The 23,757-nt window shown below is 35.3% G+C and overlaps 1 protein-coding gene across 2 annotated transcripts; it reads left to right on the top strand.

The window, feature by feature from the left end:
- Positions 1 to 1,369: 1,369 nt before the first annotated feature.
- On the top strand, positions 1,370 to 22,669 carry LOC136041451 (uncharacterized). 2 transcript variants are annotated; one of them, XM_065726132.1, is made up of 5 exons: positions 1,370 to 1,554; positions 6,921 to 7,098; positions 9,500 to 9,625; positions 14,819 to 15,176; positions 22,236 to 22,669. In XM_065726132.1, the coding sequence occupies exons 2-5, from the start codon at positions 7,079 to 7,081 to the stop codon at positions 22,245 to 22,247; spliced, it is 516 nt and encodes a 171-aa protein (XP_065582204.1). In that variant the 5' UTR covers positions 1,370 to 1,554; positions 6,921 to 7,078; the 3' UTR covers positions 22,248 to 22,669. The 2 variants fall into 2 exon arrangements, with proteins under 2 accessions (XP_065582204.1, XP_065582205.1); XM_065726133.1 differs by lacking the exon at positions 1,370 to 1,554 and adding an exon at positions 2,640 to 2,693.
- Positions 22,670 to 23,757: the final 1,088 nt, after the last annotated feature.

Genomic DNA, 23,757 nt, shown 5'->3' on the forward strand with positions numbered 1-23,757 from the left:
TGCAATGATTTTCACTTACAGACAAAAATTTTTTGACTTTCACACCATCTCTTAGTAACAGCCCCAGCGATTGAGCATTAGCAAAACTTTGTTTTACAGCACAAGAGCTCCTGAACCTCACAGTCTCTTTGACTCATGGGCACTCTTTAAAAAGCAAAACATCAAAGTAAGTGTCGAAATAGACAGCAAGCTAAGGTACTTACAAGCGATGACTTTTGCAGTAATATTTTCGAATATGTTTGGTATGGTATTACAGAAATCTTTGGAGACGGTTTTATCCAGCTTAATCACTAATTTTTCCCGATTTGCCTAGACACTAGTCATTGAATCATGACCAGAAAGGCTATCAAGTAATTTTTTACACCTTGCTGGATTTTTCACTTCAGCAGGTAACTTGTTTATTGCAACAGTAACGTCATCAGAGATTATAGAATTCACCATCGCACCTGATGAAAGCTTAGGAAAGTATTCAATGTAACCAGCCAACTGAGTCGAAACATCATAAAGGAGTTGCTCACACGTATTACCTTTAGATGAGGGGTGAGAGTAAATCACTTCTGGAATATAGGGTACATCGGCTGGGCGGTGAACTACGAAATTGGGAACATAGGTAGTATTAGCATGACATTTGCTGAAAGGGTCAAAAATGTTTTCAGATTATTCAGTTTTGCATTAGTTCTAAATCACTTAAAGACCCAGTCATTTGCTAAATTCTTATTTCAAAGATTATGCTTAACTTTGAAAATTTCAGTGCTATCAAAAGAGGCCAAACCATAACGGATAATTTCATCTTTATTAATTCTCGTGTTAAAACTCCTTTGAACAAAATTCTGCATTGGGGAAATTATTAGTTTATCTTGATTGTCCGCTTCTCGCATAGCTGAGCTCATCGGTTATTATTGGCTGCAAGGCATCGTATCTATTTATTCTTTATACAAGTGTTTGGAGAACTAGGTAAGCTAGTCTTCAAGGGTAAAAAAGATTCCACCTCCTGGATATAAGTTTGGTGGGACGTCTTTGAAAACTGTTCTATACTTTTTTTTTAATATAAAGAGGATATAGAAATTATAGCTTCAAGCTTAAAATCAACAGGTCCATCACACGGAAATCTTATGGCTTTAGGAGATCGATTGGAAAGGTTATACTTATCTAGCCACAGATTTCTTAGCATGGGTGCTGAAATTTAGTTCACTGTAAATAAAAAATCTCACTCGTTATTTACAAAGAGGATTGGATGGCTTCAAAGAAAATAGAATTGACAAGGATTCATTTTGCTGATATTAATAAATTGACAATTCTTTATATTTAAGTCAAAAAGCCACGGCTTATTTAATCTACCAATTAAAGGCAAGCCGACACATCAATTAAGACTGGGCTTAAGTATGACATTTACGATACTCAGGGAACATATTCGTAGACAGAAAACGTTGCAACTCTGGTCGGATATTCCCTCCATCACCATCATCAAGCTTTCCGACATTTTGTCTTAGCACTTGGGCTGCCGTTTCAGCCAGCCCTTTGGCTGGCTGAGAACTAATAAAATAAATAAAACTGGTAAGTATAAAGCTCTTTGTACCTTCTATAGATGTATAGTTGACTTGTTGCAAGCTGCAGGACTTTGGTGTGTATGATTAGCCTATATTAACTGAGGTCAGACTCCACCCCATTAATGTGCAAATATATACCCTGCATTGCGTACTGAATCCAAATTCATTGTTCTCGATAAAGTAAAACAGAAGGCTTTTTGGTAAATATGGGATAGTCTATATTTCTTACTTTAAAATAAAGAGTATAGGTTACCACTTCATGCTTTTTTTTGTTATTTACAAATTTGGCTGTTTAGTTTACATTTTGTTTTAAGCACTTTATATATCCTTGAAAATAATAAATTTCTCTTCAGTTTTTTGGTCCCTAAATGGGTTAAATCATTGGCATCAAACTTTCAAACTTATTGTTTTATTATTCATTTTTATGGTGTAATAAGCTTTAAGGTAAAATTCTAGTTTATTGACTTCTTGCTACCTCAAAAAGGGTTTAGGTTAAGAAAATGAAACTTTCAGGGATGAATCTACAGATCAAAGTATATCCTGGAAAGGTATTTTGAGGCAACTACCTCCACTCCTCCCTTTAGAGGGCCCTGACCTTTGAAAATATGTGTGTTATAAAATTAAAACCCTGCAAATTATATCTTCTGCTTAATTGAAGTACAACAAAATAATTTTCAGGTTCATGACTTTGCTCAATTTCTTTTTATAAGGTCTTAAAGATATGCAAATAAATTTCCTAAATTTTGAAAAAAAAAACATTGATATGGCTCCAAATTCTACTCAAATAACAGGAATTGCATTTTCATAACTAAAGGCAGAGAAAAAGCAACTAGTAACTGAAAATTAAGGCAAAATGTTGGTTTGTCAAAATTAAGGCAAAAATTCTTAATTTGTTTTGAAGTTATTTGCCCCCCTTCCCTCCCAAAGAAAAAAGAAACTTGTAGGCATGGTCCTGCCTTAAGGTAACCTAATCCCGCTTTCTTAAAAAAAAGGTAAAAAATACAGCATTAGACTTTACAGTCCATACCAGCGGTGCTGATCTCTGTGCTGGGATATACCAGCAGTGCTGGGATATGAGACAAGGAAAGCAGGACTTATTAACTTGGAAATCGGACAATTGCGTGAAGCCACACAACTTCTGAATGGGTAAGGATCCTTTCAAAGCAATTGATGGGAAAGTCATTTGTCTTCTAACATTTAATGGTAGTGGGTCAACCTGAATGTAATGATATCCACTCTTTTAATGTAATATATCATAATTATCATATGAACTGCCCATTTTCGCTTGTTTGACAAATTTTGAAACTTAACTCAAGATCGCCCATCTTCCCTTCCCCCCAAGAATAAATATATCTGTTTCCAACTCTGTTGTTGAACAAGTAACTAGCTCTTAAATTTGCTCAACTGATCTGTTGCTAGTAAAGCCTATGCCTCAAGTGCTTAATTAGATGTCCCAAGAATTATATAAGTTTGTAAAATAAACATTCATAGACCTAATTACATTAAAGACAATAAGGGAAAATTCTCTTCTCTCAAGCATTTCTTCAGTATTTTTCCAAAGCATTTGTGGGTTAATTAGATTTCCGTTATGTCTTAATTTTTGTTATATTTTTAGATTAAATAAATTTTGCTTCCTCTCTGTTTGGTGCCATAATAAGACATAACATACTCTTAAGGGGTGCCCTATGATCCTTTCGTCATAGGGCACCCTTTCCACCCAGGGTCGATATAAAGTTTTGATGGTCCTAGGCCCAAGCCGTTTTGTTGCTCTATTTTTGCAAAATTTACAGGGAAATACTCGAAAATTCGGGGATAGTGGAGTGGAAGTACTAACAGAACACAACTGATGATCCAAAAATGATGAAAGAGACTAAAGAGAGAGGTGTTAGCAAACTCTCAGCTGCCATTCATGAGGGACACTTGACAGTTTCTAAGTGGCAACAGAATTCCTGTGTTGTTTTAAAATCATTTTTCTGTGAATAGGCAGCTTGGCGGCAGAATGCTTCTGGAACTAACGATCAATCACATCAGTCCATTTTTTGCTAAGAAAAAAATCTCTTAGTGATAATTTATTGCACTCCTATGCCCAGGCCTAGATGGTGCATTCGCTGCACTAACTGGTAGTGAGATGTGCTGGTGCTGCAGTGAGGCAAGCAATGTTTTCCCTAAATGGATAAATATTTAACTTGACTAGTTATGCTAGATCTTGTTGAAGTCAAAATCATACAAGAAAAAAATATAATCTGCATTATCAAAGGGGTCACAGGTTAGTCACATGCCAAACCATGCCTTTAGTTGAATTCATTGATGTATGTTTTCTATAATGTACTTATGTCCTCATTGTTTTTTTTTATTCATTGTACTCACTGTATTTGAGAGGCCAGTTTGATTGACAGGCTTGGCTGCTGTAGGCAATGTTTTAATATTTCACTTATGTGCTTGTGTAGGCTAGCTGACTGAAGGCAACAAGTTTGGCAGTTTATGCCAAAAATACCAAATTATAAATGCTTTTATTCTATAAGTAAATATGTTGTGCAACCAAATCAGGATTGTATTGTTTTGTAGGCAAATGGAGAGAATTCAGATTTGATAACTCGGTATTTAGACACAATGGACTTTTGTTTTACTTTAAGGCCGTGATTAAGTGAACTTGAAAACATCAAGGTTCAAAATTGTAGTTAGGGTAGCCTTCTGTCTCTCAATTCTCTAGAGACCACGATTGTCAAAAACCCTTCAAATAGCACTTATTCATTGGGGGAAATAGCAGGTTAATTATACCAGCTTGTCAATCTGGTCTCTAGGGGTGTTATCGGCGATCTGAAACGATTCTTTCTGGCAAAAAACTTGTAAAATTTCAAGTAGCTGAAAATATTCTATGAGACTGTTCGAAAACAGGAAAATATATCGAAAATGATTGCAATCATCTTACTGGTTATTGTCTTCTGCTCATGATAGTACCAATTTTGTTCTAAAAGCAATATCCTTCATAGGTTAAACTTGTGAAAAAGGGCTAGACATTTTCCAAGATTTCTAAGCAATTAGAGGAAATAGAGCAAAATCCTAGCAAACATTTTGTAGCATCTTCAAGAAGCTACGGTCTGATATTAAAAGTGGTATCTTCCGTCAATGAATACTTGGATATAATCACCCTCGTCTGTTATCCACCCTCATGGATAAGCACCCTCGTCTGTTATGCACCCTCATGGATAAACACCCTCGTCTGTTATGCACCCTCATGGATAAGCACCCTCGTCTGTTATGCTACAGTCCTATCTATTTGATGAAAAGACGAAAGCTCAATATAAGATACTGTTTAATGTTCATGAGCCCATGGAGCACAGATATAAAAACTTTCCTGAATTAACAGGTCCTACTAGTTTTAAGACAATTTAACATCTAATCCAACACGTTTCTTAGTTACTGTAGTTCAATAGAATTTTTAAATTTAGTGTTTACGCCTATTTTTAAAAAACATTCTGAAAGAGGAAAAATTTATAATTCAATTTTATTAATTTGTGTTTTATCAATTTCCAAGTATTCCATTATTTTCCACTCCGTTCATCAAAAACTTAATTGGATGATTGAAAGGATAGAAAAAACTACACCGTTACTTGCAACTATTCATTCAAACTTATTCTAGGCCATTTAGATATTGTTAAGGCTAATTATATTTGTAAAGTAAGTTTCAAATACCAACACCTAACAGCATAGTTTTCTCTCTAGATATAGACATACTTAAAGGTTACTTAAATTGGAGAAGTAAGCTGATGCACAATTGTAAAATGAAAGCATAGGAACTTAAAAATTTTTTAACTTTCAATTAAACAGTTTTGTCATCTAACTTATAATTGGGTAAATGTAATATTTTCAGTGAATTATGTATCAGGTTTCCTGAAACTGCTAAAAGCTTTGCGTTTCACTAAGTAAAGCTTAAATGTTCTCGTATTGGGTAACATAAGATAACATAAGCATTGGCAAGAAGAAGAAGACTAGTGCCATGGTTTTGGTTACTGGTGCATCACTTTATTTTGTGGGGGTGATAGTGAGGAAAAGAAGAACTTGAAAAGAAAATGCAGGTACAAACACAATTTCTTCCAAAACCGAAAAAAAATCCCCAGTCTGTAAGTTGGTCTTTAAAATGCCGATAAAAAGAAAATCTTATCTAAGGCCATTAGATAAAGTCTATCAAAGGTTAACCCCTTCATTTTAATTCTTTTGGTTAACACCCACTCCCCTAAGAAAAATCCCGAATACAGCCAATTTTTTTTTAAGTATTGTGTGGTTTGTGTATCAAATTATAACAAAAGCTATCTATATAAAGACAAAATATTACCAAGTGGGTTGTGTAAACTTTAAAATGATATATTTTGCAACTATAAGGATCTTAATGAAAATTTCTGTCGATTTCTGCGTGCTCTTACTCTAGCTCTACTGAAATTTCATTGTCAGTTGGTGAAATAGTCGTTGAAATAGTAGATCTGGTAAATCAAACCTTGTACTTTTTCCTCCTCTACAACATTTTGTATAATAGTAATAATAATAATAATAATTTATTCCAGAAAAAGCCCGTGGGCCATAGGAAAATTACATAATAAACAAACAACAAATTAACTACATTAAATTAAAACTATTTAAAGAAAATGCTCCCAATGCACCGCTGCAATCCTGACAAACCTTGCTATCCTTTTAATACTCAGGAAATTTGTATCTTTCATTCTATCTACCATCCATATCTCATTCAATTTTTCTTTACCATACATCTCATGCCTCCAATCATTCAATTCGACACATTTACACACAAAATGTATTAAACTTTCATCCTGAGATCCGCACATAGGACAAGCAATAGATTCTACCTTTTCCCCTTTTCTCCCTTGATACTTTCTTTTCTCCCCAATCAAAAATCCATTTCCCCTCCAATCCAAATAAGCCTTCAAATCCTCTCTACTTAACCCAACCTTCCAAAATATGATGATATGATGATTCTATATTTAGTAAAAAAAAGTCAGTTTTCCTTGTAGTTACAGTCTAAAACTTACTTAAAGAGTTGTATATTTACGTTAATATGTTATACATTTAACTTTCTTTGGCTTTGGAATTAATATTTTGTATTTTATAATTTGCCACTAATATTTATAATTTCAAAGATTTTGCTGTGCAATAATACTAATTTTATGTTATTTTATAGACAGTATTGCTTGTAGTATTTTGTAGAATTTAGTAATTTTCATTTTTCAAATTTTCATTCCTTGCAGCGTTTAACAGAAGGGGGCAGTAACGTTTATACGTAATTTTTTTCAAACATTATAAGTATTTGAGGCCGTTTTGTTCAGCTTACTGTACCACTTAAACGATTTGTTTGTCTTTTTGCAGGGGTCTTGCATCGCTAAATCGGCCAGATGCATTAGAAGAAAGCCAGGGTCAAGCATTGCCACCATCATTAAAAGAAAGGGCCACATATGTTAGAACTAGCGGTGGCATAGAATCCATTGATCGTCAACTCAAAGAACAGCAAGACATGTTAGCAAGTAATGACGAAATCCTTACCAAGGTAAATTTTATATCATACTTGGTAATGAGTAAATAATACGGGTATCTGTACAACGTGGATTGTATCACTCCGTTAGCCTAGTTTTTATCCAACCCCCGTTTGGATACTCTCCCTTTTAATTTAGTTACTAAAAAACCAAATTCGTTCTTAACGAAATCAGGTTTCATAATTTCGTCTTAAATGATATAATTATTAAATGTCTGTAACACCCAGCCAATCACTAATCTCAAACATTCAGTGTTATAAAATAGCTAACTGAAGCGGATATGTGCGCCTGAAGGTACGCACATATCCTCGTTATAGACATTGTATATAGTCTCTATGTTGTTCTTTTGTAGACATTGTATACAAAATTCATCGTCGTTCTTCAAACGACGATGAATTTTATACCTGGTTCAGTAAATATGCCTTGTTTTGTTTCGTGGCTGGGGGAACGGGTTGAAAATTCCAGGAAGTAGCTTTTTATGGAGATGTATTGAAGAGACCTAAAGTTTTTTGTTTTGGGGAGGGGGCAAACTTTTTTCGTCGGTATTCACAAAAAGTAGCGATTTTGTTCAATTTTGCTTTCATCCGACATGCCCTTTTTACTAGTAACTTTCAGCCCAAGTGCTCACAATTATTGCACTTGATAATGATAAATCTCGTGAGCTAAGGTTTTCAACATCAGTAATGTCTTAGAAGGTGGTGTTTATTCTTTTCTTTCTTTATATTGATAGTGGTTGTTGGAGTTAGTGAAGTGTTCCATTATAAAAAAAAATGCGCTCTAAAATATGTAATTTGAAACGCAATGCCTAACTAATATAGATAGCACTGTAATACAGACATGTTTTCAGCCAATGAAAACGGAAATTCATTTTTCTGCATGAACAAAGTTTTCATTGAAAAATTAAATTTCTCGTGAAACTTCAGAATGTAGGAATTGTGGAACTTTTTCTTGTGCTGAAAACCAAAATGTGCCTGTTTTTTGGAAAACTTGCTACCGCATGGGTTTGAGTTACTACTCGTGTTACTAAAGTGTCTTCTACCATAGATGATTAATTTTAATTTTGTTTTAATCATTATAATACTAATTCTAATAATTTAATTCTAAGTAATTCTAATCACTCTACTTCTACTCTTGTGTTCATCACCAAATCTCATTAATATATTCAGCAATTTGTATCCATCTCCTGAGATATTTTTTTGCCAAGTTTGGTTTCTTCTTTTTGCCTCTTTGATTATTTTCTCCTTGTTTCTGTTTTTCTTTTCTTTTTAGAAGTTACAGTTCCAATGCAATATTTCGCTGCCTGGTCCATGATCACAAAGAGTAGTCCTTGGGCTAGCCTAGGGTGCTCACTATACGCAGTGAACCTTAGCTTTGTTTTGCAGATTTGCCAGGAAGAAAATGATGCAAAAACACCCTTTTGAGTATGCTCCAAATAAACAAAAGCTTGTACGTGTAATGTATTATTAAATAAAACTAGAAATTATTTACTTCTCAGTTTAAAGATTCTGGCCTGATTTCTGCCTTTGTGATAACTGTTGAAGACTGTCAAGTCAATTAGGATTCAGCAAGAACTGTAGACACAACTTAGATAGATAGATAGATAGATAACCTTTTATTTTCACCAAAAATTTCATGATATTGCCAAATTTCTTGTATAGTCACATTAAGAAGCGACGCGAAAAAAAACAACAACAAAAAACAAAGAAAACAAAATACTAATCAATCTTCATAATTTTCGTTTGACAGTTTTACAAAACTAGGTATACAATTCTTCGCTAACAGCTGGTGGGCACAGCGTACCGGCTGAAGTTTCTCAACAGGCACTGCAACCCTGCGTGGGAGTTGTTTTGTTGTAGATTAAGGGGGGGGAAAGGGTTTTGTGGATTGGGGGGATCAGAGATTTTCTTCCGAAATCCATGTAGAGTTTCTCTCTTCTTTTTTCCAGAGTTTATACTTCAAACTTTGTCAGCAGCTCTTCATACGACATTTCTGCCTGCTTTGAAACTCTCATTAGAGCTCAGCAAGACAATCATGCACTGAATTTCATTTTGAAATATTTATTCGTTTAGGGTCTTACCGAGGATTTTGATTCATCAGAAAAAAGGGGGGGGGCTCAACCATGGACATTTTTTTGTAGTCATTTCTTTAGCCTGCTCTGAAGTTCTTATTTTGTTTATTATTTCCAAACTTTGGATAGAGAGACCAAACTGGTGACCCTCCCCTGGGTATGGGGTTGTATTTGGCTTTGTTTGGCATTATATCAAGTTATACGCACGCTCTTTTGGGCAAGATCGCACTTTTGACCTTATTCCGTATTTTGTTGTTTTCAAAGTCTCAAATTTTTTTTTATTCATCTTGATATTGTCTTTTGAATATCAATTTATGTACACAACCCTCTAATGGATTCATTTTCAGATTGATCAAATGCTACGCGATGAGAAAGCATCTGATGATCAGCTTCGAGCTCAGTTCGGATCGAAGTGGACTCGAGCGACTTCCGACTCTAACGGAAAAGTTCAGAACTGATCTTGCCAAATACAGGTATTCACAACTTCTTTGTTTTCCATGATTATAAAGTGATATAGACGCTTATATAGTGTTGCGACTAATTTTGTCTATAATTGTCAGCATAGAGTTGTTGAAAACAAGAAAAATATTCAATAATTTTCACCCTTGTCCCCAGCAATCTGTTTTTATTAGATCCTGTAAAAAGATCATGCTTAGTCTATCATAATCCTAATGCCAGCTGTGTTAAAACTACAGAATTGTGTCGCCTGGACCCATCATGGATCTAGTCATTTCTGAAAACTAAGCCTTTTCAAGGACTTTCTTTGGTTGTTTCAAAATTATGAGGTTTTTAGGGCAGTAATCATGTAGCCACATTTAACCGTGAAACAAAATTAGCAAAATAAAATGGCTAAATTTGACAACAGTCCTTGTCTGTAAAAATTCTAGTATTAATAATTTGCTGATTCTCGATGACAACCATCAAAGAGAAGCTACTTTTTCTTAACCTGTTTTGTGCTAGGAATTTTTTGCTGATTTATTCATTTTTGTTGTTCATTTTATTGCACTCATTTTAATATTCATTTTTGTTACGCTTGTACGAATCGGACAAAAATTTAGGGCGGGTGGGATTTCAAACCCCCTACCCCCCTGAATACGGCCTTGTTTTTCACCTATCTTGCCTTCTTTTTTCTAATCTGGCAATAGCTACTACCAAAAGCTGTATAACTGCATATGGAGGTTTTTATGGCACTTGGTATTAACCAAGTGACATATAGCGATCGCAAATTCTATCGGTCTGTCTTTCTGTCCCGGTTTTGCTACTTTAGGCACTTTTAGGTAAGCTAGGACGATGAAATTTGGCAGGCGTATCAGGGACCGGAAAAAATTAAATTAGAAATAGTCTTTTTCCCGATTTGACCATCTGAGGGGGAGTAGGGGGCCGGTTAATTCGAAAAAATAGTAAAAATGAAGTATTTTTAACTTACAAATGGGTGATGGGATCTTAATGAATGTTTGGAAGGATATCGTGTCTCAGATCTCTTGTTTTAAATTCCGACTAGATCTGGTGACATTGGAGGGAATTGGTGGGGGGAACCTAAAATCTTGGAAAACACTTAGAGTGAAGGGGTCGGGATGAAACTTGGCAGGAAAAGTAATCAGAAGTCCTAGATACGTGATTAACATAACCGGAACGGATCTTAATCCGGAAAAAATGAGGTATTTTTAACTTACGAAGGAGTGATCGGATCTTAATAGAATTTGAAGTTTAGAAGGATATCGTGTCTCAGAGCTCTTATTTTAAATCTCTACTGGATCCTGTGACATTGGGGTCAATTGGGGGGGGGGGGACCTAAAATCTTGGAAAACGCTTAGAGTGGAGAGATCAGGATGGAACTGGATGGGAAAAATAAGCACAAGTCCTAGATATGTGATTGACATAACTGAAACAGAGCCGATCCCTTTGGAGGAGTTGGGGGAGGGGGGTCAATTCTTAAAAATTAGAAAAATGAGGCATTTTTAACTTACGAAGGAGTGATCGGATCTTAGTGAAATTTGATGTTTAGAAGGATATCGTGTCTCAGAGCTCCTATTTTAAATTCCGACTAGATCTGGTGACATTGGAGGGAGTTGGAGGGGGGAACCTAAAATCTCGGAAAACGCTTAGAGTGGAGGGATTGGGGTGAAACTTGGTGGGGAAAAATAAGCACAAGTCCTAGATACGGTATTGACATAACCGGAACGGATCTGATCTCTTTGGGGGAGTTAGGGGAGGGAGGATCAATTCAAAAAAATTAGAAAAATGAGGTATTTTTAAATTACGAAAGAGTGATCGTATCTTAATGAAATTTCATATTTAGAAGGATCTCAAAACTCATGTCTCTTACTTTAAATCCTTACCGGATCCAGTGTCCTTAGGGGGGGGGGGGACCGGAAATCTTGGAAACGCTTAAAGCGGAGAGATCAGGATAAAACGTGGTGGAAAGAATAAGCACAAGTCCAAGATAGGTGACTGACATAATCGGACCGGATCCACTCTCTTGGCGGAGTCGGGGGAGGGGGGGGGGGGTAATTTTGAAAAATTAGAAAAAATGAGTTATTTGTATCTTACGAACGTTTGATCAGGTGTTAATTAAATTTGATATCTAGAAGGATCTTGTGCTTTAGAACTCTCATTTTAAATTCCGACCAGATCCGGTGACACGCTTAGAGTGGAGACATCGGGATGAAACTTGATGGGAAGAATAAGCTCAAGTTATAGATACGAGATTGTTATAATTGGGACGGAACCGTTCTCTTTGGGGGAGCTGGGGGTTGTTCATTTAAAAAAATTAGGAAAACTGAGGTATTTTTAACTTAAGAACGGGTGACCGGATCTTAATGAAATTTGATTTTTTGAAGGAACTCGTGTCTCAGTGCTCTTATTTCAAATCCCGACCAGATCTGTTGACATTGGGGGAGTTGGAGGGGGAAACCCGAAATCTTGGAAAACGCTTATAAATGTCGTAGATACGTCATTGACGTAACTGGACTGGATCCGCTCTCTTTGGGGGAGATAGCTGGTGGGGTTCAGTGCTTTGGCGAGTTTGATGCCTCTGCACGTGCTAGGACATGAAAATTCATAGGCGTGTCAGGGAGCTGCACAAATTGACTTGAAAAAGTCGTTTTCCCCGATTCGACCATCGGGAGGGGCTGAAGGGAGAGGAAAAATTAGAAAAATTGAGGTATTTTTAACTTACGAGTGGGTGATTGGATCTTAATGAATTTTGATATTTAGAAGGACCTCGTGACTCAGAGCTTTTTTTAAATCCTGGCCGTCATTAAGCCTCTTATTTTCTTTTTAAAGCAATCTATTGATTCTTAGAATTTTGCTAGAGCTCATTCCACATGAGCTCTTGGCTCTTCCCACCTCGTTAGAAGTAAGCTCTTAGCTCTTGTTTTTATTAAAGAATAATTCCCTGATTTTGCTAAAAAAAAGAAATGTCCAAAAATGTTTTTGTACTACGTTCAACTTAACCAGATCAAGGAATCAAATGTCATTTGCAAGGTCCTTTGTACTGTAACCAGATCAAGTGACAAAATAAAAATATAGCTTAACAAAAAATAAAGCTGTCAACGAGAATTTTAAGAAGATTAGACCCCTATAGCAAGTATTGTCACAAATACAGTGTTCCTGATTCCTGATTCCTGATCTTAACCAGATCAAGGAATCAAATGTCATTTGCAAGGTCCTTTGTACTGTAACCAGATCAAGTGACAAAATAAAAATATAGCTTAACAAAAAATAAAGCTGTCAACGAGAATTTTAAGAAGATTAGACCCCTATAGCAAGTATTGTCACAAATACAGTGTTCCTGATTCCTGATCTTAACCAGATCAAGGAATCAAATGTCATTTGCACGGTCCTTGGTACTCTAACCAGATCAAGTGACAAAATAAAAATATAGTTTAACAAAAAATAAAGCTGTCAACGAGAATTTTAAGAAGATTAGACCCCTATAGCACGTATTGTCACAAATACAGTGTTCCTGATTCCTGATCAACCTGATTCCTGATCTTAACCAGATCAAGGAATCAAATGTCATTTGCACTGTCCTTGGTACTGTAATAGCAGGGGAGATGCTTCAGACTCAGGTTTTGCCGAATAGGATAGACTACAAGCTGTATAAGGTTGTCTTCTAGAATGTATTTATCCTCCTCAAGTTACAGATCAGGAGGAAGAGTGTAGGCAGATTTTGCTACACCTTACGCTCTTGGGGGTATTGCGCCTCTTTATCTCGTGTTCATATGTTATACTATACCCTTTTGGATATTGTAATACAAGAGGACATGTGTCACTTTAGTCAAACTTAATTTTACAGTCCATCCTCCTCTTTAATAGAGCGTGCTCAGTTGAGTGGTTGAATCTGTTGTGAGTGTCTGTCTTATTAAAACGGAGTTTTTTCAACGCTGTATTTGTGACAATACTTGCTATTGGGGTTTAATCCTCTTAAAATTTTGGTTGAAAGCTTTTTATTTTTAAGCGTCCACGTCTTACACATTTAAACCATTTTGACAAGACGACGCAGCCTTTTCTAAGAAAAGACAGCTTATCGTTTGGACAAAGATGGCCTTAAAGTGTTATGTCTGCGTAGTCGATTTATTGATTTTTTTTTTTGTATCTTATCTGGTTTCCAAGAGGTATTGGAAATTGTGTTATTTATTTTTTTTTTTTTAATATACTGTTTTCTGTTGCACTACTCGCAATTATAGTAGGAAAATGGAGTTTATATTATCCAATTACGCTTCTTTACGCTATCAATTACGCCTCCGCATCTTGGATGTAGTAGAAGAACTTTACTTGCGAAAACATTTCCTCTTGGTAGTTTTGTGAAACTCGGAATGCACCTTTCGGATTTTTCTTTTCTTACAAATCTGTGTCTTCCGTTATAGCACCGATATTGCAGTCGCATTGACTTCCCTCCTAAGGTCTTTATGGCGAGGATAGCCAGGGACTAAACTGCCCATGGTTAGGTTTTAGAAAAAGACAAATCTGACATAAATAGAATCGTCTAAGGCCACGGCAATGAGGGTTTGGTCAAGAAGTATGAGTAATTTATAAGAATAGAAACTGTCGCTAGTTGATGAAAAAATGGGGAACATCCCTTAGTGTCTAGTGTTTTAAGTTGTTTATCAAACTTCACAATTTTTTTTCGTTTTTTTTTTTTTTTCAGAATCAAACTTCTATGTTTAGTCTAATTCTATCAACTGCATTAATTGTAGTAAATAGGACCACCCAACATACTGAGAAGAGGCTGCTCTAGGGATAGAAAAAGCAGTCGGAAATAATTGCACCATAAGACTATGTAGAGCTGTCAAAGAAATAACGAAATAAGGTCACCTGTCGCTGGTCTCTTAAAAGACTCGTTCTTATATGTTCAAATAGTAGATAGAGACGATTCTAGAAAGAGTACTTTCATGTTTTGATGGTGTCGGAATATAATTGGACATTAAAGTGCCTTAAGTCTGACCCGGACTGCTTGGGTGACATTGACGCTTTTGCTGCTGATTCAGCAACTGCCCAAACAATGCTACACGAAATAGCTTATTTCTCTCAGCTGCTGGATATGACGGTCAACACTGCCAAAATTGAAATTATGGGCCTAAATATCCAACTGAGACTAAATATACTATAAATTTTGTCATAAATATGTGTGGTACCTACTTATTTATTTTATTTCTTTACAGAGAGAAAATCACACATAACCGTTATGTAGACCGTCGCGTTAAATCTAAATATGAGTCAGCTAAAGATGGCATTGAGCTGTTGAGTTTGCCTGAAGAGCAACTTGCCAAACGACTCCCCACAGAATCAAGCAGCCTTAGTCCTGCAGCCTTCCAGGAGCTTATGAGTGTGGTGAGGGAGGTTCAGCGTGAAAGGGAGGTATTGGAAAAAGAATTTGTATCCAAAACCGTGGATGTTAAAGCAGTTTTTACTGCTGATGAAGGAAATATAGACGGTATCTTGGATCTCGTCTATTCTAAGATCTTGGACCAAGCTTATGGCCCGTTGCAAGCCAGGGCATTGGAAAATTTGGCGAAGCAGGTACAGCTATTTCTTTCTTTAATTTTTAAATTCACTCATGTTTCACTTTGTGATACGCTTTTTTTGTTCCCTCCTTTTTTTGATGTTTACCCAAGGAATTTTTTTCGGGAGGGGGGCGTACACGAAAAAAACTCAAAAAAGCAAAAAAAAAAATAAAACTCATCTGAATTAAAGCTGCAATGGCTGAAGCGGTTGATTTCTTAATGGGCTTCTAAACTAAAATTCAATTAAAATTCTACATATTTTAGGTAGTATCATTGTTTTATAGACAAAAGTTTGCGCATCTGTAAATATTTCTAAGATAAAATATAGTTTCAGAATCGAAAAAAAAGCAAATAATCTATGGATTAACGACGCTTTTTGACCGCATAAATGAAAATTTAGTCCTTTTAAAAAAAGCTTCTTATCGTTCTAACTAAACGACCCTTGTGTTTCAGAGTTTTTCTTATAGAACTGGAATAAAAAGTCAAACTTCAGCGTAAAGAGTGAGGTATTGAGGAGAGGGAAAACCCCCTTAATACAGAATAATTTAGTAATGTATATACTTCAAGTTAATTTGAGTATTTGAATGCACTACATTCGGTTTGGAATTTTTTTTAATTTAAATTGTCCCTGAAAACCTTTCTGCTAATTCTTTCAAAGGAAATTCAGCAGAGATAATCCTTTGGAGAAAAACTTGTTAATTGATTGACTAGTATCAGGTCCTAAATTTTTAGTGGCCTTACACCATGAATCTTTTTACTTAATAAAAGTAAATCTACAGTTCTCCCTGTGTAAGTATTTATCAGCTATTAATTACAGGAAAATACCCAAGACATTTTTGTCTTCTGTCCACCCGATAAATGACGTATATTATGTATATTAAATGACGTATTGATATATGGTGCCCGATAAATGACGTATATTATAAGGATATCGCCCATCGTGTTTATGAAATCGGATTGACAAGTCCTGTCATAGATTTGAATCATGATATGTATCGGCTGGAATATGAAATCCCGATTTCAGTTGTTCAAGTTTAGTGCTACAATTTGAGCGGAATCAATATATATAAATATATATATATTTTTTTTCAGCCGTTTTGAATGGAATGATGCTTCAGCAAGATTATCACTAAAAATTATTTCATCAAAAAACAAAAAAATAAAGTTATTTTCGTACAAACTTTTATTCGTTTATGTATGAATTCATGTGAGATTGTGACTGCATGTGAAATTAAAAAAACCTTTTCGATTCCTTTCAACTCTGAAAGTGGTGTTTGCTCTTGGAAGGTGGGGGGGTGCTGTTGTTGAACAAGTCACTCAAGTATTTTTTTCCCTGATGATTCTTATTCGTTTTTTTTAGCTTGTAAATTTAAAGGTTCATTTATTCCAAAAGCCATATTGCCCAATAATATCTTATTCTTTTTTATCCATTTGTGTCGCCTTTTCTTTTTTAGTGTTTTTTTTAAGGAAGGGGACAAATTTGCTCATGGGTTTCTAAAGCTTGAGGTGAATCGACAGCTGGGGTAAATTACTTTAGACTGAGGGGTGTTTTTATTTTCTATCTTCTAAGTATCGTTACGTATTTTAAAGATACTATTGTTTTAACTCTAGTACTGGGTTTAACCAAATTTTGAACCCGGAAATTTTGATGCTACCGGGCTCAAACCCGGTAGCATCATTGTTTTTTATTCCTGCGTCTATGGAACATTGGGGTTCAAATCATTAACTAGAAACACAGTTTGAAAGTAAAAGACTAACGTATAACGTTAACGTGAAAGTAAGAGTTTAATAGTTCAATTTCTTTTTCAGCTGTTTAATTTAAATTGCTTTTGTATTTTTTTTTAAATTGCTGTGTTGGTAAATATTTAGTTTCGTCACAAGCTGTCAAAGGGGAAACTAAGCTGCGAAGTAGCATAGTTTCTATACTATAGCACTTAGAAATGTTAATTCTAGAAATGCATCCATTTCTGGTTGACCCTCCTCCATGAGGCAAACTAAAAATGCGTAAAGTGGGCTCTGTTTTGAAGCCGAGGGAAAAGTTGGGGTTGTACAATATGAATGAAATTATTTTTTAAATACAAATTCCAGTTATTACTGGTAGTTTCTATATAGTAGGAAGTCGAAAGATAATTAAAAAACTCATGCATCCATTAATATTAATATCCGAGATGGTTCACTTTCACTTTCGAGTTTAAACTAGCTAGTTGTTTCAGAATAAAAAAAACGTCCGATTTTGCTCACAGATAACACTACCTATAGAGCGAAGTGTATTAGTTCACTAGCCCCGCTGGAAGCGGGGGGGGAGTATGTATTCTATATTTATTTATAAATATAGAATACAGACCTCGCCCCGCTGCCACCGGGGCTTATGGACCAATGTGCGGGGCTCTATAGGTAATGTTACCTGTAAGCAAGCCGACTTTACGCATTTCTAGTTTGCTAAATGGAGGAGGAGGGTCAACCAGAAATGGATGTGCTTCTAGAATTAGCAGTCCTAAGTGCGCTTAAAAATAAAAAGCTTTCAACCAAAATTTGCTGCAGTGAGCTGTTAGCAGCAGTAGTATTTCATGTCAAAATCAAATCTTCGCTAAGTAGACCTGGATTAGCGTGGAAAAATCTTGGCAGGTCTAAGTAGGCTTTTCAGCTTTGAGCAGGCAATTTCGTTCCTGACATTATGCCGCTTCCTTTGCTCTTTCTAACATTTAATGTATGGAAAATAAGACAAGTGGTCAATCACCGAAGTTCAGATGGCATTGGTGATTTTCAGTTTTCCAAGGGATAGGAACGGTTTTCCCCTTGTGAAAAAAAAAAATCTTTTGTGAATTACAAGTACAATACATAGAAACCTTACACCCTCGACCTTGGATATGGCCTTGCCTGACAATTTTATGATCGTTAGTTGTCATCTTTGAGGATCAAAAAATTTGTAATGTTTGTTTTGATGATCTTTCTAATTTAAAGTGTATCTAATCTTTTAATTTACTCTATGTGGTGCAATCGATCGTCTCAAAGCGATATGTTTTAACTCAGGAATGTAAACCCCCTCTTCTAATTGATACCACTGCGTCAAGAAGAGTTCCTTGGGGTATTTTTTTTTTACCATACACAAAACCAAACTTATTGGAAACGTATCAATCTTAAGCATGTAATGTTGATTAAAATGAACAAAAACACCATACAAATTTTATACATAGACACTGGGAATAATTTTTATATATAAATGTATATCAATAGCAGCTACAAAGGGGCATGTACACTGGTGCTCATTTCTGGGTGTCTGTGTGGGGGGGGGAATTGAAACTAAATTGACAGCAAATTTCATAAAAATTAAATAATAAAAATTATTTACAAACATGATTCTTTGGTCTTTTTTTTATGTATAGGCAAAAAATCGTGCTTTTTTTGTTTTTCTTTATGTATAAGTTCTTCTTTTCTTGTTATTCTTCTTTCCTCTTTTTCTTTGTTATTCTTTGTTCTTTTCTTTATGCATAGGCAGAAAAATCGTGAAAAAACCAATTTAATTCAATGTTTTGGAAATCTACCATTTCTAAAAGATGTCTCTCTTTAATACAGAGGGAACGAAAATGATAATGCAAAATAATCAACAACAAAAAAGACAATAAGGGATGAAAGATATAGAAAAAGGAAAAATATTAATCTAGGGAGAAAAACACAAAATAACACAACAAAAACACAAAATACAGGATTAACAAACAAAAGATAAAACAAGTAAGCAAAAAAAACTGAAAAGGTTTGCAATCTTATCCAACAAGAAAAGATCCACCTCATTCAAGGTCAACAGCCTTGTATTTGAACGGCATTTATTAAAGAAGTATGACAAAAGTCAAATCTTAGGGTAAAGAGCGAGAAAGGGGGAAGCTGCAGCTCCCTTATAAACCAAGTAATATCCGTTACTTTCCGTACTTAACATTCAGTTGACAAAACTTTTTTGTCATTTAATTTCTGACTCATTTTCAAATCATGCCAGGAAACCTCCCATCTAAAATTTCTCAAGAAAATTCCCCCAGAAAATTTCTTCTCCAAGTACAATTTTCCATTATTTAATAATAATGCGAAGCAGCGTAGTTTCCATAGTATAGCATAGCATATGTATTGTCACAAATACAGCGTTATTGCATATGCTATACAGCTAGTATATGTAATACAATATATATGTAATTATGTAAATACAATATATATGTAAATACAGCTAGTATAGCATGTATAGTATTGTCACAAATACAGCGTTGAAAAAACTCCGTTTTAATAAGACAGACACTCACAACAGATTCAACCACTCAACTGAGCACGCTCTATTAAAGAGGAGGATGGACTGCAAAATTAAGTTTGACTAAAGTGACACATGTCCTTTTGTATTACAATATCCAAAAGGGTATAGTATAACATCTGAACACGAGATAAAGAGGCGCAATACCCCCAAGAGCGTAAGGCGTAGCGCAATCTGTCTACACTCTTCCTCCTGATCTGTAACTTGAGAATAATTACATTCTAGAAGACAACCTTATAAGCCGCTTGAGGCCGCTATAAGCCGCTAAGCGGTTTCCAAGATTTTTGGTTTCCAGGATTTCTGTTCCCCCCTCCAATCCCTTGTGTGCTCTGAGTTTTCATTGGAAGGGTGGTCGTATACACTTTGTAGGGGGTTCAATCATCTTGAATTCAAAAGTTCCTTGTAAATAGCACTAAAGTAAATATAAAGTATGTATTGTTTACAAAACTCTTGAACATAACATATACCCTTTCCTTACATGGCTTATAGGGGAATTTCAGGGACCCTTGGCTCCGACAAAGGATGGTCTACTCAGCGATTGACCTTCTTGTCTCCTTTTAGAGACTATCAGTTTTCTCTGTCTCTATTCTTTTCTTCTCTGAGAACTAATCAATGAGCTTGACTCTCTACCAGATTAAATAAAAAACAAGTTTTTTTAACTGAAAGTAAGGAGCGACATTAAAACTTAAAACGAACAGAAATTACGAAAGGGGCTGCTCCCTCTTCAACGCTTGCTCTTTGTACTAAAGTTTGACTCTTTCTCTCAACTCTACTTTTTAAAACAGTAAAAACTTTAGCGTAAAGAGCAGGGCGTGTTCAACGCCTTGCTCTTTGCACTAAAGTTTGACTCTTTCTCTCAACTCTACTTTTTAAAACAGTAAAACTTTAGCGTAAAGAGCAGGGCGTTGAAGAAGGAGCAGCCCCTTTCATATACGGTGTAATTTCTGTTCGTTTTAAGTTATAATGTCGCTCCTTACTTTCAGTTAAAAAAACTTGTTTTTTTATTTAATTTCTGAACGTTTTTAGTTAATCCATGTTCTGATTTCGGCTCTCCGCAGATGAATAATTAACGCGAAATTTGCATATTTATTTATTTGGCTAAATGGCTTTCCCATAGTTTTGATCGAATGATTTTGCGAAAAAAGGAGGGGAAGGAGGCCCAGTTGCTCTCCAATTTTTTGGGTAATTAAAAAGGCAACTAGAACTTTTAGTTTTTACGAACGTTTTAATTAGTAAAAGATACACGTAACTGACGAATTAGCTTACATAACAAACTTCTATGTTCGTTTGTTTTTATCACGTATATAAGAAGGTTCGTCCACTCGTCAATAACTCTTTGCATCAAAGCTTAAATTTTGTCCCCTGAATCACAAAGGCCGTAGAATAAATAGTTGAAATTATTAAAAATCCTTTTGCGTAAAGAGTTAGATATTAGGAGGAGGTGAACCCTTCTATGCGTAATATTTTCTGTTTGTTTTAAGTTTTAATGCTACTCCATACTTCCAGTTGAAAAAAATACTTTTTCATATTTATTTTCTCATTTTTTTTTTAAATAATGCTAGAAAATGCTGCGCCCCCTTTATGGAAATCTTTTTCCCCCCATGACAAATTCCTCCATGGAAAATTTTCCCCACATAGCCACCTCTTCTCAACCCCCCCCCCCGTCCCAACCAAAAAATCCCCCTTAAAACGTCTCTACATTTCCCAATAACCATTAATATATGCAAACACTGGTCAAAATTTGCAACTTGCAGCCCCTCCCACGGGGACTGTGGGGGAGTTAGTCGTCCCCAAAGACATAGTTACAAGGTTTTTCGACTATGCTGAATAAAATGGCTATCTTAGAATTTTGATTTGACTACTTTGGGAAAAAATGAGCGTGGGAGGGGGCCTAGGTGCCCTCCCATTATTTTGGTCACTTAAAAAGGGCACTAGAACTTTTCTTATCCGTTCGAATGAGCCCTCTTGCAAAATTCTAGGACCACTGGGTCGATACGATCACCCCTGGAAAAAAAAACAAATAAACACGCATCCGTGATTTGTCTTCTGGCAAAAAATACAAAATTCCACATTTTTGTAGATAGGATCTTGGAACTTGTACAATAGAGTTCTCTGATACGCTGAATCTGATGGTGTGATTTTCATTAAGATTCTATGACTTTTAGGGGGTTTCGCCCTATTTTCTAAAATAGGCAGATTTTCTCAGGCTTGTAACTTTTGATGGGTAAGACTAAACTTAATGAAACTTATATATTTAAAATCAGCATTAAAATGCGATTCTTTTGATGTAATTATTGGTATCAAAAATTCCGTTTTTTAGAGTTTTGGTTACTATTGAGCCGGGTCGCTCCTTACTACAGTTCGTTACTACGAACTGTTTGATATTTGTAAATATTTATTAAGTAATAATATATAAATCTGATATAGCTTGAACCAGAACACTGTCTGCGTGCATTGCTTGTAAGTACGTTCAAATCTAATATTTAATATGCCCATACATTCCTGTGTGGAAAGGTATTTAAGATAGTTTATAAGGAAAGGGACCTCTAGGACTTTCCAGTTTTAAGTTTTTTTTTTTAGCATAATCATAGGTCAATAGAAAAGATTGCCTAAAGATGACCAGGTTGTACTCTTTCTTACACCCGGGTCAGAATCTTGATCTTAACTTGAGGACCCATTCACATTGCTCCTTTAAAGTAATGATCTATTCTTTGTTTATTTATTTATTTCATCACTTCTTTACATGTCTTTTATCTCTAATCGATTAACGTCCTTTTTCTTTTCTAGGCCAAGCAGTAGCTGAGCAGTAAATTTTGCAGTAAAACTGTGTAAGCCTGTACACTGTTGCCGTCTTTTTGTGTGATAGCCTTAATTTTCACAGAGAAAGGCGTTGCAACAGACCAGGCTTCTTGTAATGTTAAAGTTAAAATAAAAATCAAGGGCTTTCAACCTTAAATTCGTTTCATTCTCTGTAAAATTCTTGTTTATGCCTTTTTTCTTCTTCTTTTTCACATTTTAAAAGAAATAGAGCCCTTAACATTTTTGAACTAATTTTATTTTTTGCTCATCCTTTGTTAAACGAATTTACTGCTCATCCCAGCTCTTCTGCTCTTCCTGAAGTCTACTCAACCAAGAAATTGCATCCTGAGTCAAGAAAATAAATTGAAAAATTTAAAATATACTGATTTTGCTGATTTAAAATATATAAGTTTCATCTTTTATGTATTTATTATTGTTTTAAAAAGTAGAGTTGTAACAAAGAGTCAAACTTTAGCGTAAAGAGCAGGGTGTTGAGGAGGGAACCACCCTTTTAATATACGGAATAATTTCTGTTCATTTTAAGTTTTATTGTCGCTCCTTACTTGCTGTTAAAAAAACTTGTTTTTTTTTTATTTGTAATTACTTAAGGAACCCTGATTAAAAGGTTGAAGCTCATGTAGTAATTAACGTGTATATGCCAACAAATTATAAAAAGAACAATCTGATTCACGATTTGCGTCTGTCTGCAAGCTTTTAGTCAGGTTTCTTAAAAAAGTGGCCTAAGAAGGATAACTTCAGATTCTGAGCTAATTTCCTCAACTTTAACTTAAATCATGTTGTTGCTTCGTTTGTCAGTCACAAGATCAAAGTTTTTAAAGAAGGATTCTACTCGGACCTCCTTCCTATCTCTACTTTCTTTTACTCATCCCCACCTATTACTCAAAATGTAGAATCGAGTTGGTTTTCCTACCCAAGTTTTTAATTTGAAGACTGTTCTTTATTACTACAGCTCCAGCAAGCAGTACAGGAAAATCAATCCTCTTATGATTTTTCTAGGTATCCAGGAGTTTCCAGGGGGGAGGGGGAATTTTCTACTTGGGGTTTTTCTATGGGGTTGAAGTTTCCAGGGAGTGAACTTGTCAGGGGAAGTTATAGACTGTGGAAATTTGCCAGAATTCTCGTACAAAATTTTTTTTTATATGTATTGCTTTCTTTTTCCCGTCTCAATCCTAAGCGTAGATTGGTTAAGAGTAATTGTTTGGGGTAAATTTTAACCGGGATTGAATTATATAGAAGATATTTCTATGGTAAGGGGGGTTCCGTCCGTTGAGGTTGGTTCAGATTTCCTGGAATTATTTAAAAATAACCAAAACTCAATAAATAAAAAACAAGTTTTTTTTCTATTGAAAGTAAGGAACAACATTAAAGCTTAAAACAAGCAGTAATAATTACTAATATGATGGGGTTGCCCTCTCCTCAGGAAATCCATCTGTTCGCTAAAGTTTGAATTGTGTCCCAATTCTTTAAGAATGATTCCTGAAACACAAAA

The sequence above is a fragment of the Artemia franciscana genome, unplaced genomic scaffold (genome assembly GCF_032884065.1).
Source record: "Artemia franciscana unplaced genomic scaffold, ASM3288406v1 PGA_scaffold_23, whole genome shotgun sequence".
Lineage (NCBI taxonomy): Eukaryota > Metazoa > Arthropoda > Branchiopoda > Anostraca > Artemiidae > Artemia > Artemia franciscana.